Source organism: Schistocerca americana, chromosome 7 (genome assembly GCF_021461395.2).
Source record: "Schistocerca americana isolate TAMUIC-IGC-003095 chromosome 7, iqSchAmer2.1, whole genome shotgun sequence".
Taxonomy (NCBI): Eukaryota; Metazoa; Arthropoda; class Insecta; order Orthoptera; family Acrididae; genus Schistocerca; species Schistocerca americana.
The window spans coordinates 365435621-365448744 of NC_060125.1; the positions used below are offsets into that span (position 1 = coordinate 365435621).

The window sequence follows — 13124 nt, forward strand, 5'->3', positions numbered from 1 at the left end:
ATGTAATTTTAGTAACAACTTTCAGTAACATTATAATAACGATATTCAGACGAAGCACTTCGTGCATCATCGGCTCCCGCCAAAAATGCGAGTGAAGCGAAGTGATTCGTTTTCCCAGTCGAGCCCAGTATAATGGGTCATACAGTACTGCTCGCTATAGAGGGGACACACTGTTAAGATTTGAGTTGTGTGTAGTACGGGATAATGTTAAATAATAGCATCTCTGCATTCATTGCAGAGAAGATCAGAGTAGGGAATGTGTAAATTGTCTGTGAATGTAATTTCTGCAATGTATTCAATGTACCAGAGTGAGACGTGGGACTTAGGGAAAGGCAGATTTCTGTCTGGACGGGGCCTTACTCAGTTACCGTTGGTTGCTCAGTTTTTTTTTTTAATCATGTACACTTTATTTGGAACCAATTGCATATAAGGTTGACAATAAGGAAGAATTATCAAATTTGACTGTTAAGACGATATCTAATTAAAAATTCTTTAGACAAATTTCATTCACAGCTGAAGGCCTTATTGACAAGAGATTCAAATTATTTGTCGGCTGAAGGCCCCAATAGTAATTACTGAAAACAATTTGACGGCTGAAAGCCTAATAGCAAATTCTTACTAAAATATTATAAAAAAGAGGGAAATCATATTAAGAGACAATATCTAATTCAAAATTCTGAAGACAAATTGCATGCATGGCTGAAGGCCTTATTGACAAGAGATTCAAATTATTTGTCAGCTGAAGGACCCAATAGTTATTACTCAAAAACAATTTGACGGCTGAAGGCCTAGGTAACAAATTCTTACTAAAATGTTATAAAAAAGGACAACGATATTAAGAGACAATATCTAATTAACAATTCTTAAGACAAATTGCATTCACAGCTACATCTACATCTACATTTATTCTCCGCTGAAGGCCTTATTGACAAACATCACAATCTGACCAAATCAAGAGAGAAGTGGGCCTCAGTCAGTGCTCCAAGGATCGACCTGGGAAAGTCGTTCATTTCCGTAAACGATGAGACAGGCAGCCAAGAGTTGTCTTCACTTAACTGGATGGCAACTCAAAATAGTGACAGTTTAAACGCAGACCAACACTCTTGCAAAACCTACCTAACGTCTGGAAACGAACAAAACGATGGAATAACCCAGGCAAGGCGGAACGGGCGGAATCCACTGCGTCTTCAGAATCCGGCGTTTATAACATCCAGAAGCAGAAGGAACCACTATGACCAACGTAGTCCAAAAGAACAAACTATCCAAACTGCAATCAAGGAGGCTGTCGAACAACACGCCTTACCAGACAGCAGCGGCAAAACGATGGAAAGTACACTGCCGCGAAAAATACGCTAACCTCCAGGGCAGGTAACTATCCTTCCAAAGATAGTACCACTGTACTAGATATCGATAAACGCTGCTGCTGCCACTCACAGACAGACAACGCTAGCAAACGTAGTGGCGCCAGTAAACACAAGAAGAAAACGAGACGACATTATCCTTATTACACGATGCCAACCTACCGGCTCACAGAGTTATAGGAGTTCATTACTGTGGTATGTAGGACTTTGTAGGCGTACATTTGTAACATGCAGTGTTGGCAGATTGTAGCTTTGTCTGGTATTTGATTCGTATGTAGTTAAAGAAAATTTGAGTATTTTGTAGCGTTGGGAGCTTTAGCCAATTCACATGATAATTCATTACAGCCTCACCTGAAGAATAACAGACTTGCGACCTAAGATCCACATCCATGCAGGGACAAGGGCATGAGGATGGTGGAAAATTACAGAATCTCAGCGTTCTGTATTGATGCAGCAGAGTATAAAATGATCCTTCACATGTCCTGCATTTCCAGCACAAATGGGAGTAGTTACATGTTATATGTGCTAACACGGAGGAGGGAATGAATGAATGTGCAGAGTGTGTGATGCACATGACTCTGACTGCATTCGTTACTTTCACTTGCTACTAGCAGAGTGCGTGCAGAATAACATGGCCAGTAGATGCCAATCGGCAATGCAAGCATGGGGAGACTGATAATTGTGGGAGTTGCGGGCAGGCGGTCAGCGCTCTATAGGTTAAATGCCGATCGCTGGATAAGAAGTGTTGTTCTAAACTGAAGTCTACGCTCACATTTTCTGTAAATATTAAGTGAACACCTCCATAGCCATACTTGCATGGTGATTATTCGAACCTTTGCTTTGTTTAGTATCTAGAAAGAATCCCACTGAAAATGCAACAATTTATTTTCGCTTCGCTTGTTAACCATTTGTAGTTTTCAAAGAAACATCATGAATGGGGAATTTGGAGTAAAACGTACATTTCCCCAGCCATGTAGAAATTTGCTTCTTGTGCCAAACACACCGGAGTCTTGCCTCACTAACTTGTTGTGCAGACGCTTTTGCGAGAGAATTCTGAAACAATGGTTTACCAAGTGAGGAACTGAGGAAAATCAAGGGCAATAGCTTGTGAAAAAGCACGTCCTCGTGGCTTGGGAAAAATGACATCTTCGGTACAAAGACAAACCTGTAATATTTTTCACTTATAATGTTGCAAAGCTCACAGCATTTCTCGTTCCACCGGCTATCGATGGGCCTTAAAAATTACATTCTTTCATCGATAAAGTCTGGAATAACTTGGTGGATAACGAAGTTTTACATAATAACCATAGGGCCTCTTTCCGTGCCATCATTTGCCAAAATCTCACATTGCATCTCAAACCGTTTATGAAACGTGACGAGTGTTGTGAAAATTTCATTCTGGCTTCAACGCTTGGCACGAGTCATTGCAAATGAGTGTGCTACATAAAATCAATTTTCTCGAGATTGGTGACAGACAGAGACCTCCACCCAAGCCTAAAGAGAAATTAAATTAAATTACTATACTCCGTGACTACTTCAGTAGCAATGGTGCAGCAACCTTAACGTATCTTTAGAACAGAAAAAACGGTCTCAGTTGCACAAGATAGCTTTGTTTAACTTTCACGTGGCCAACTAAGGCAAGAAACTGAATTTATTGGAAGAGCTTGAACTTTCTAAGCGCTTCTTTTTCAAATTTCCGAATCTAATGAATAAACAAGTCTTTTCGAAATATCAGACACTTTTTCATATTATGATGCGTATGTTGAAATGATGGTTGCCACCTATATTACCACCTATACTACTTACCGATTATTTTATTTAGCTGAACCATTAGTTAAGTTTTAGCGCGCCACTTTGTGAGCCATTTCTCACTATGGCTCCACAGGGCTTTGACACTTGTTTTGCAGTCGAGTTTCCGTCACGGCAGAGCGTGCTCACAATATTGTAAACGCACCACATTTTTGTTCAAGGGGCGGTTTCTTCAGGGCTGAGTCATCATCGCTACAATTAGCGTTGCTTCTTGCTTCGTTGCTTCATATTTTACTAAATTTTAGCTGGTTCTTCATTCTCGTTAGTGCCCAGTTATGTGCCAAGGGTGTATTAGCCTGGCCATTATGTGGGTGCACTTTGCCCTCATGAGTTTTTCTGTTCACTGAATATGCCTAGTTGCGTAGGTTAGATAACCCTCGCAAGCTTTAGTAGCTTTCCTTTTCCTGCTGTCACTATACTTTTTCGTGTTGCTTCTATTTGATGTAATGAGGCATTGATAGTGACTATTAGGCTGTTACTTCCCAGTTCTTTGGGACTCTTAATCACGTTTGACCCTTGGTCACGAGCAGGAAGAATTTTATTGGTGATGTTATGAAGCATTGACAGTATCTATCTGGCTGTTACCTCCCAGTTATATGGGACTTTTAATTACGTTCGATGCTTCGGTTACGATTAGCAAGAACTTTTATCGGCAAGCTCAGTTATGATGCATCCCCTGACACACAAATCTGGCCTTGTACTCCATAGTCTAGTCGGTGTATGTCTTTACCTTGTTAGGTTTAATTTATTTTCTTATTATTGCCTTCAATTGCAATTTATACTTGCATCAGTTTATAATTTCCCCAGATTGTCTGATGGTGCCTAGAACAGGCGAAACGCGTCACTTGTGAGGATTAAATAAATCTATATTGTGCAACTAGGACTGTTTTTTCTGCTCTAACAATTCAATATGTTAGCTAAATTTCATATGCAGCAACATCCTGTATTATGTAATATCCATTGAACGTAAAATCGTAGTGACCCTTATTCAATTTCGCGCAGTGTATTACTTAATTGCAGGTAGCACAACAGCTATGATCATTAACGAAATGATGGGCTCGTCATCATGAAACTGATATATCAAGTTACGAATAAAGCAAAAACCATTTTTTTTACCGAATAGCTTCTGTAAAATCGTTTGAGAAGGATTGCAGCGCAAGCATCGAAACATGTCGCCAAGCGGCTGAAAGCGTGCAAACAATGTTGGTTTCCTCTTCCAAAGAAACAAATGTACTCGCCCATCGCTTTGGTCACTACGCATTGGACTCTTAGTTTATTTCACAAACGTCGTCTTTTATTGTTTCATTATATCGCCCTGCTTGACCGCATGCAGTGTCTTCCACTGCAGACGACGCGCACAGCCGATCGCGTCGGCGTGCAGACTTACCGTCTCGGATGGCAGCAACCGCGCTCTTGAGTGACCTCAGTTTGTAGGCGTCCAGCCAGTGGGAGAAGCGGTCCCTGACGCGCTGCGGGTGGTTGTAGCCATCACCAGCCAGCCCAAGCACCACCAGCGCCTGCACCTGTCCTCAGCACAACACAAACTGGCGCCTCAGTGCTGTAGTACTGCACGTGGTACGAAAAGTAATAACTGACCTTGAACAACATACAAGTACTAAAAGCTCCGTTACATTGTGGTCACATGACAAATTATAAAAGTTAAAAAAGTTGTCAATTCAGCGAAATACCTTTGGATTACAATTCTGAGCAATTTAAACGGGGATATTAAAAACAATGCTGTAGAAAAAGGGAGCCAAACAACGCGTTTTACTGGCAGAACACTACATGATGCAACATATGAGGTGCGACAATAAAGTAATGAGACTGATGTGAAAAAAATTTTGCTTACCGTTTTATTCAAGTTTAGTGTTGCCTCGTTCAAAGTAGTTCCCTTCTGATTCCACACACTTTTTTCAGCGCTTCTGCCATTGATGGTAACATTTCTGGAACTCATCTTCTGTAATGTCCTTCAAGACCCTCGTCACAGCTTTTTGGACATTTTGTGTTGTTTGAAAGTGGTGTCCCTTGACCGCCGTTTTGACTCATGGAAACAGAAAAAAGTCGCATGGAGCGATATCTGGTGAATAAGGTGGTATGGGATGGCGCATTATCGTGATGCAGAATCCAATTATCAGCAATGTTGGCACGGACACGAAGAACTGCTTTATGAAGTCGTTCTAAAATTTGTTTGTAGTAACATTGGTTAACTGCTTGTCCAGGAGGCACCCACTCTTTATGAACAATTCCCTTGGAATCAAAGAAGCAGACGAGCACGCATTTCACTTTTGACTTTGACATGCGAACTTTTTTTGGTCTGAGTGATCCCTTTGAGCACCATTGCGAACTTTGCCGTTTTGTCTCTGGATCATACTGAAAAAAAAACCAACTTTCATCACCAGTGATAACACGGCACAACAATTCTGGATTGATTTCCGTTTGCTCTAACAGATCGGCTGCCACATTTTTTCGTGTTTCTTGCTGTTATGGTGTGAGATTTTTTGGAACCATTTTTGCGCAAATCTTTCTCATGCCAAGATCTTCAGTTATTATTAGACGAACCGTTTCTCGATTGATGTTCAGTTCTTCTGCAATCATTTTCACGGATAATCTTCGATCAGATCGTACGAGTTCACCCACCCTGGCCAAGTTGACATCCGTCTGTGAGGTTGATGGTCGTCCACTGCGATCTTCATCTTCAACATTCGTTCTGCCTTCACTAAACATTTTATGTCAACGAAAAACTTGAGCCCTTGACATAACCTCCTCTGCAAAAGCCTTCTGAAGCTTACCGTAAGTTATCGTCGCGTTTTCACCGAATTTCACGCAAAAAGAAATGGCATACCGTTGCGCAATATTATGCGGTTCCATTTCTATGACGAGAGACATAAACAAGCATACACTTATTACAGGACAATTCACGACTGAGCAGTTGCATCGATGTGCCGGTTGGACTAGAAGCAGCTTATAGACCAACGTCAAAGATATTGTGCCTACGCAGGCCTGCAGGGTTGCCACATCTTGCAAAGAAAATCAGTCTCATTACTTTATTGTCACACCTCGTACACTTTAAGATAACGACACACCACGAAGGAATTATCTGAATAGGACAGAAATTGGTAAATGTGATTACAATTACAGACAAACAAATGATTACAATTTCAGAAAAAGGAACTTCACAAACTGAGTAGGTCAGTAACACACTGGTCCATCTCTGGCCCTTATGAAAGCAGTTATTCGGCTTGACATTGATCGACAGAGTTGTCGTACGTCCTTCTAAGTGATATCATGCCAGATTCTGTCCAATTGGCAGGTTAGATTGAAATCCAGAGATGGCTGGAGGGCCCTGACCATCATGCTCCAAACGTTCTGAATTGGAGAGAGATTCAATGATCTTGATAGCTGAGGTAGGGTTTGGGAAGCACAAAGACCTTCGACGTGTCCGGCCGCGAATTATCTTGCTTAAATGTGAGCCCACGATGGCTTTCCATGAAGGGAAACAAATCGGGGCGCAGAATATCGTCGACGGCTTGCTGTGCTGAAGTGGTGCCGCGGATGACAACGAAAGGGATCCTTCTATGAAAAGAAATGGCACCGCGGACCATCACTTCTGGTTATCGGGTTGAATGGCGGGCAACAGTCAGGTTATTATCCCTCTGCTGACCGGGACGTCTTCCACACGTGTCCGCTGGTCATCGGGGCTCAGTTCGAAGTGGGACTCGTCACTGAAGACAATGCTACTCCAGTAAGTGAGATTCCATACCGAGGACGTGTCTGTTGACGCCTCAAATAGCAGTGGGATGCCAATCTGACTATCGCCCGCCATACTGCCAGATAACCAGAAGTGATGGTCTGTGCCATTTCTTTTCATAGCAGGACAACTTTGGTTGTCATCTGCGGCACCCTTACAGCACAGCGGTACGTCGGTGATATTCTACACCCTGTTTTGTTATTCTTCAAGGCAAGCCACCCTGAGCTTACAGTTCAGCAAGATAATGGCCAGTCGCACAAGGTGAGAGTTTCTACTGCTTGTCTTGATGTTTACAAAAAGGTCGCAGGACTTCTTCCCAATTGAGCATGATGGTCAGAGCCCTCCAACTATTTCGGGATTTTGACGATCTAACACGCCAGTTGGACAGAATTTGGAACGATATCTCTCAGGATGACATTCAACAACTCTCTTAATCAATGATAAGTCAAATAACTGTTTGCATAAGGGACAGAGGTGGACCAATGCGTTATTGACTTGCGCAGTTTGTGTTCTTTCTCTTGAGTAAACCATCCAGTTTTTATGAAATAAACTCATTTGTTTGTCTGCATATGTAGATTTCTAGACTTTCGAAGGCGTTCGACTCAGTTCTGCACTGTCGCTTGCTCCGAAAAGTGCGCGCTTACGGTCTATCTGATGACGTATGCTGTTCGATAGAACATTTTCTAACAGACAGGGAACAGTATGTCGTCCTGAACGGGTGATTTCAACAGAAACAAGCGTAACTTCAGGTGTACTCCAGGGCAGCGTAATAGGTCCGCTGCTTTTTATGATTTACATACACGATCTGGTTGATGGTATTGACAGCGGCATTACACTGTTTGCCGATGAGGCTGTAGTCTACAGGAAAGTAGTATCAGACGAAAGTTGTGAACAAATCAACGAGGATTTGCAGAAAATAAATGCGTGGTGTAATGACTGGCTGTTATCTCTCTATATTAGTAAGTGTAACCAACTGCTCATAACAAGACGAAAATCCCCATTAATGTAAGAGTACAAAATAAATGCCCAGTCTTTGGGAGCGGTAACAACCGTCAAGTATCTGGGCGTGACTATTCGAAAAGATTTCAAATGGAATGTTCAGATTACACAAGTAACGGGCAAGGCGAACTCTAGATTGTGGTTTATTAGTAGAATCCTGAAGCGATGCAGTCCTTCAACAAAGGATATAGCTTACAATACGTTAGTTCGTTCAGTCTTAGAGTACTGTTCGTCTGTATGGGACCCTTACCAGTTGGGTCTGATTCAAGTGATTGAGAAGGTCCAAAGAAAAGTGGCAAGATTCGTGAATATTACATTTAGCCATCCCGAGAGCGTTAGAAATCTCATAGAAAGTTTGAAGAGGGGACACACTTGCAGATAGACGACGTGCTAAACGAGAGGGGCTGCTCACTAAATTCCAAAATCCGATCTTCGCCGAGGATGTAGAGCATATATTACTATCACCAACTTTTAAATCACGCAATGATCACCATTCAAAGATAAGGGAAATTAGAGCTCGTACTGAGGCGTTCAGACAGTCGTTTTTCCCTCGCGCGATCCGCGAGTTGAACTTGGGGGGGGGGGGGGGGGGGGGGGGGGGGGGAATATGACTTTGGTGCGAATTGTGCCCTCCGCCAAACACCGCTTGGTGGCTAGTGGAGTATATATGTAGGTGTAGATGTAGATGTAGACGTAGATGTAGATCACATACATCGATTTCCGTCCCGTTTGGGTAATTCCTTCGTGATGCGAGTATGCGAGTGTATCTACTAACAAGACTCGTCTAGTGTATTCCTGCATGTTATGGGATCTTTATCAGATAGGACTGATGGGAGACATTAAAAAAGTTCGAAGAAGGGCTGCTCCCGGTTTTGCATTATCACTCAATCGGGAATAGACTTCCGTGGCTATGATAAGCAAATTTGTGTGACAATCGTTAAAGCGAAGGAATTTTTAATTTCGAAGAGATCTTTCCATGAAATTTCAATGACCAGCTTTCGGCTCCGAATGCCAAAATATATTGAGATTCCCAACTATATACGGATAAATAAATTTCATGATAAAATGAGAGAAATCGGAGCTCTTTTAGGTACTCACGTTTCCTGCGAAACGTTAGAGAGTAGAATGGTAGCGAAATAGTTTTTGAAAATGATTCTATGTACTCTTTACCAAACGCATAAGTGTGAATTCAAGGGTAATCGTGTAGATGTAAGCGTTCTCCCAAATTCAGTTTTGCCAATATCGCTTCTAGTTGATCATGTAAACACTATGACACCGATTCCGGACGTGTGGGTTTAGTTGCCAGATTCCAATTTCCAAAATCGTTTTATGCCCCATACAAACGCTTTACCGTACTTGAATCGTAGCTGAATTGTCAAACTGCGACTTGCTTTTGCAAAATGTCGGTTAATGTGAACGAAGTGATTTTGCGTGGAGTGGAGCAAAAGAAGTATTCGACTGATCACATTGCAATTCATTTACTTTATTTAATGAATGAAAAACGTATTTTAGGAGGTGGAATGAGATATATAAATGTAGATATATATTTTCTATTTTATAAAATGTAAGTGCTGAGCAATAATCCTCCGAGGAGTAATCATTTTATTATAACTTTGAAAAAATAAAGTTCTGGATTTAAAGTTGAATGACGAGTAAACTGTTTCTTGTTCTACTGATTTTTGTTTATTTCTAACTAGTTTTCGGCTCGTTGGACCGTCTACAGGAAACAACTGACTAGCGTCCGCAAGGGGCACTAGATCTTAGGTAACCAAACATTGTAAACAAAGATACAATAAATACACCAGCACGGAATGCTGTGCACCGATCTTGTTTTTTAGCGTTGTAAATCACACTTTACGTAATGGACCACATTAAACGCAATAAATAATTAAACAACATAATATTAGGGTATTATAGGTTAAATGGTTATAAATATAAGCTTGTGACGTCATGCCAATAGTTGAGACACTGTCAAACTGAACACTCTCCACTTATGCTATGCATCAAACACGTTTTTTAACATCGTAAATAACACATTAGGCAATGGACAATATTAGACACAATAAATAATTAAAATGCATACCGTTACAGTACAACAGGTTATATGATGCTATAGTTTGTAAGGTCGCGACATCGGTTGAGAACTGTCTGACAGTACTAGTCACTTACGTCGTGTAGGAAATATGTTTTACATTGTAAATTACACTTTACGCAATTGTCAATATTACACACACTATATGTTTAAAATACACAATACTGCAGTATTACAAGTTATATTGTTTCAGTATTAAAGTCTATGAGATAAGCAAGGTAAGTAATAGGACACTCTATTATGTTTTAATTTTGTGTAGGAGTATGTGTGATTGTAACGGTCTGTGGGTATGTGTTTGTCTGACTGCATCATGTGAAGCTTAAAAGTATTCTACCAAGAAGTGACAGAAGAATCCAGAAATAATATTCTGGATATTGTATTCTTTGGATTGTCACAGTGTTTGTTCTTTCAAACATGCATGTAAATATTTATTTGCTTATTTGCTTGTCAGTACAAACATGTCTGCAGTCCTGATACACGTTGAAATCGGCGTGGTACAGTAGTACCGTAGCACATCGCTGGAGAAGCAAAAACAAAACTGCGTAGCCCATTCATATATTGAAGTATCGTGCGGTGATCCTTCTTTTACATTTGAAGGGGAACAACGCAGCCACAATTAATGATGAGTTGGTGAAAATGTACTGCAATAGTGCACCATTATATGACACAGTGGTTAGATGGCGCAGACACTTCCATTGTGGCCAGCCGAGTCGGAATGAGGTGGCAGACCATCTCTCAGTGCAGAACAGGAAATTACAAGAGGAGGTGTGAGGTGCTGGTTGAGCTGTTTAGCTAAGATGCTACAAGTCTGATCTCCGGTAATCTACAGGACAGAGGAGGTCCCAGTAATATCACATAAATTTAAGAGAAACAGTGTCGTGCAATGTATAACATTTCACTGGAAGGGAATTATTAAACGTGGCCCCATTAAGCATGAAAATGTGAGTACCATACATCACAAGGATGTATTATTGAAGGGTCACATCTAAGTAAGCTAGTGGTCACTATAACAAGTTTATTGCAGTAACGCAACAGTGATTTACCCACTGAATCAAACTTATAACCACAGAATAAGTGGACAAAAGGTTGTAATTATGAGCTACAGCTTTGGCGCCGGTAGGTAGACACATGGCAGATTAATTTGAAACTATATCACGGATATGGCCAATAACTGCGTAAATGGTTAGTGATTTAAAGAAAGAGCCCTGGAAAAGCAAGAACGAACACCAACAGATTCACCAAAGTGCAAGGTGGGTGCAATTAGCTGACTGCGAATTTATACCCTAATACAATTTAACTAGCTTTGATCCCTATCTCCTCGGTGATTGCATTGACAGCTCATGCTTACCACTACTAAACGGCGTAAGTGTGGAAGACGGCTCAGGCAGCGGCTGGAAATTGTAAGTCGGCTTGACCACTGTACTCTGCTCTAAGTCAGACATCCTTCTGTACAACTCTCAGCGACGAACTGGAGCAAGTGTTCCCTACGACCTCTCTATGGCAAGTGTGTTGTTTTACTCTTCGAAACCCGGCTAATTCTACTAGTGTAGGAATCTTGCTGGCCAGATCTCGTGAGTTCTGACTAATAATAATTTTATAAAAAAGTTTTAAAAATTCCTACTCTGACGTATTTTGTTGTGATTAACCAATAACGGTGTGGTATGGTGAGGAAGGCAGAGAATCTCTCAAATTACGTGACAGCTTTCCAAGTATAGCCAGTTAAGACCCTAGCCCCGTGACATGGCTCGCAAAACGCTCCTTCTACCGAAATAATTACTGTGAAAGAACTACAGAACCTCTTACTTGGATTTAAACGAACATCCCCGTGCAAATATGACCAACGGCCAGATACGTGGTCTCAAGCTCTGAGTTTTTGACATGGCTTTCAGATATTTTCTATTCTAGTGTGTCGCACAACGCAGTTTTTGTGGATCGTAGGTTGCTCTTTTACGCATGTGCTGTGGGAACATGGGATACTGTGATTTCCCTGTTCTGTACGCGCTTGAGGGCAGCTTTCAACGTCAAGCAAGTTTGTGACACTCAGGTCTTTTTAAGTTAACACCCGTGCCATGAGACAACTAAAGAAAGAGCCCAAGCCTGCTGCAAAATAATAGGTCTCCCTCACGATAGTAAAAGGATACGAAAAGAAGAAGTAATTAGCAGTGAAATCATTGGCAGTAGTGAATATTGTCTGCCGGTACTGGAATGTGCGTATTACATTATAAAAATTATTAGCGTGACATTTTGAGCGTAAACTGTCGTGTAACAGATGTGCTTGTGATGGACAACCAGCTTATCGGAAGGTAGAAGCAGAAAAACTGAGACTCAGTCATGGATCAGTTTTCAGTATCTTATAAAACATTTTCAATCTGACGAAGGCCACCACATGCCGGCTTTCACAACTGATCACAAACATCCAAAAAGTCCAGCGAACTAACAAGGCAGTGAGAATGTTCAATATATGTAAGGCCGATCCTGATTACTTCTTTAGCCAGTTAATCTCATGGGCTAGTATCGCTACGACCCCAAGACAAGGGAACAATCCAAGCAATGGACACATATGGATTTATCACCATCAGAAAGGTGAAAATCCAACTATCATGGGGGACAGTGATGCTTTTTTTTTTATTGTCATGGTGTGCTGCTAACAGATTATGCTTCTAAGAAGCAGACGTCACAGGAGCATACTAATCAAATCTGATGACAGGGTTATGGAAGACTGTCAAGATGAAGTGTTTTGGGTTGCAATCGGCTATTTCTGCTGAGTACACAGTCGAATATGTTTAAGTTTTGCCATCCACCCTCCCCACTCGATTATCTCCTGACATGACTTCTCCCTCATTCTTTAGATGAAGCAACTATTGAGTGACAAGCACTTTTAAAGTAATTACGAGATGATTTTCGAGGTGAAAGGTTTCCTGAACAACCAAAATGTGGACTTTTACAACTAGGGTCTCTGCAGAGTTATCCTGTCGTTGCGAAAAATGTGTCACATTGAAGGACGAATATGCACAGAAAGACTAACATGAGGTTTCGTGGTCACATCTTGATTATTTCGAGGTAGTAATTAAAGCTTTATGTCTATCCCTCCTATTTCAGTCAGATATTTTCTGCG

The 13124-nt window shown here is 41.2% G+C and overlaps 1 protein-coding gene across 1 annotated transcript in view; it reads right to left on the reverse strand.

The window, feature by feature from the left end:
* Positions 1 to 13124, reverse strand: part of LOC124622937 — a 131142-nt gene that overhangs the window by 43622 nt on the left and 74396 nt on the right. The window contains exon 4 of the mRNA XM_047148728.1: positions 4558 to 4698. Within this exon, the coding sequence (XP_047004684.1) occupies positions 4558 to 4698 (141 nt within the window). The remainder of the gene's footprint in view (positions 1 to 4557; positions 4699 to 13124) is intronic.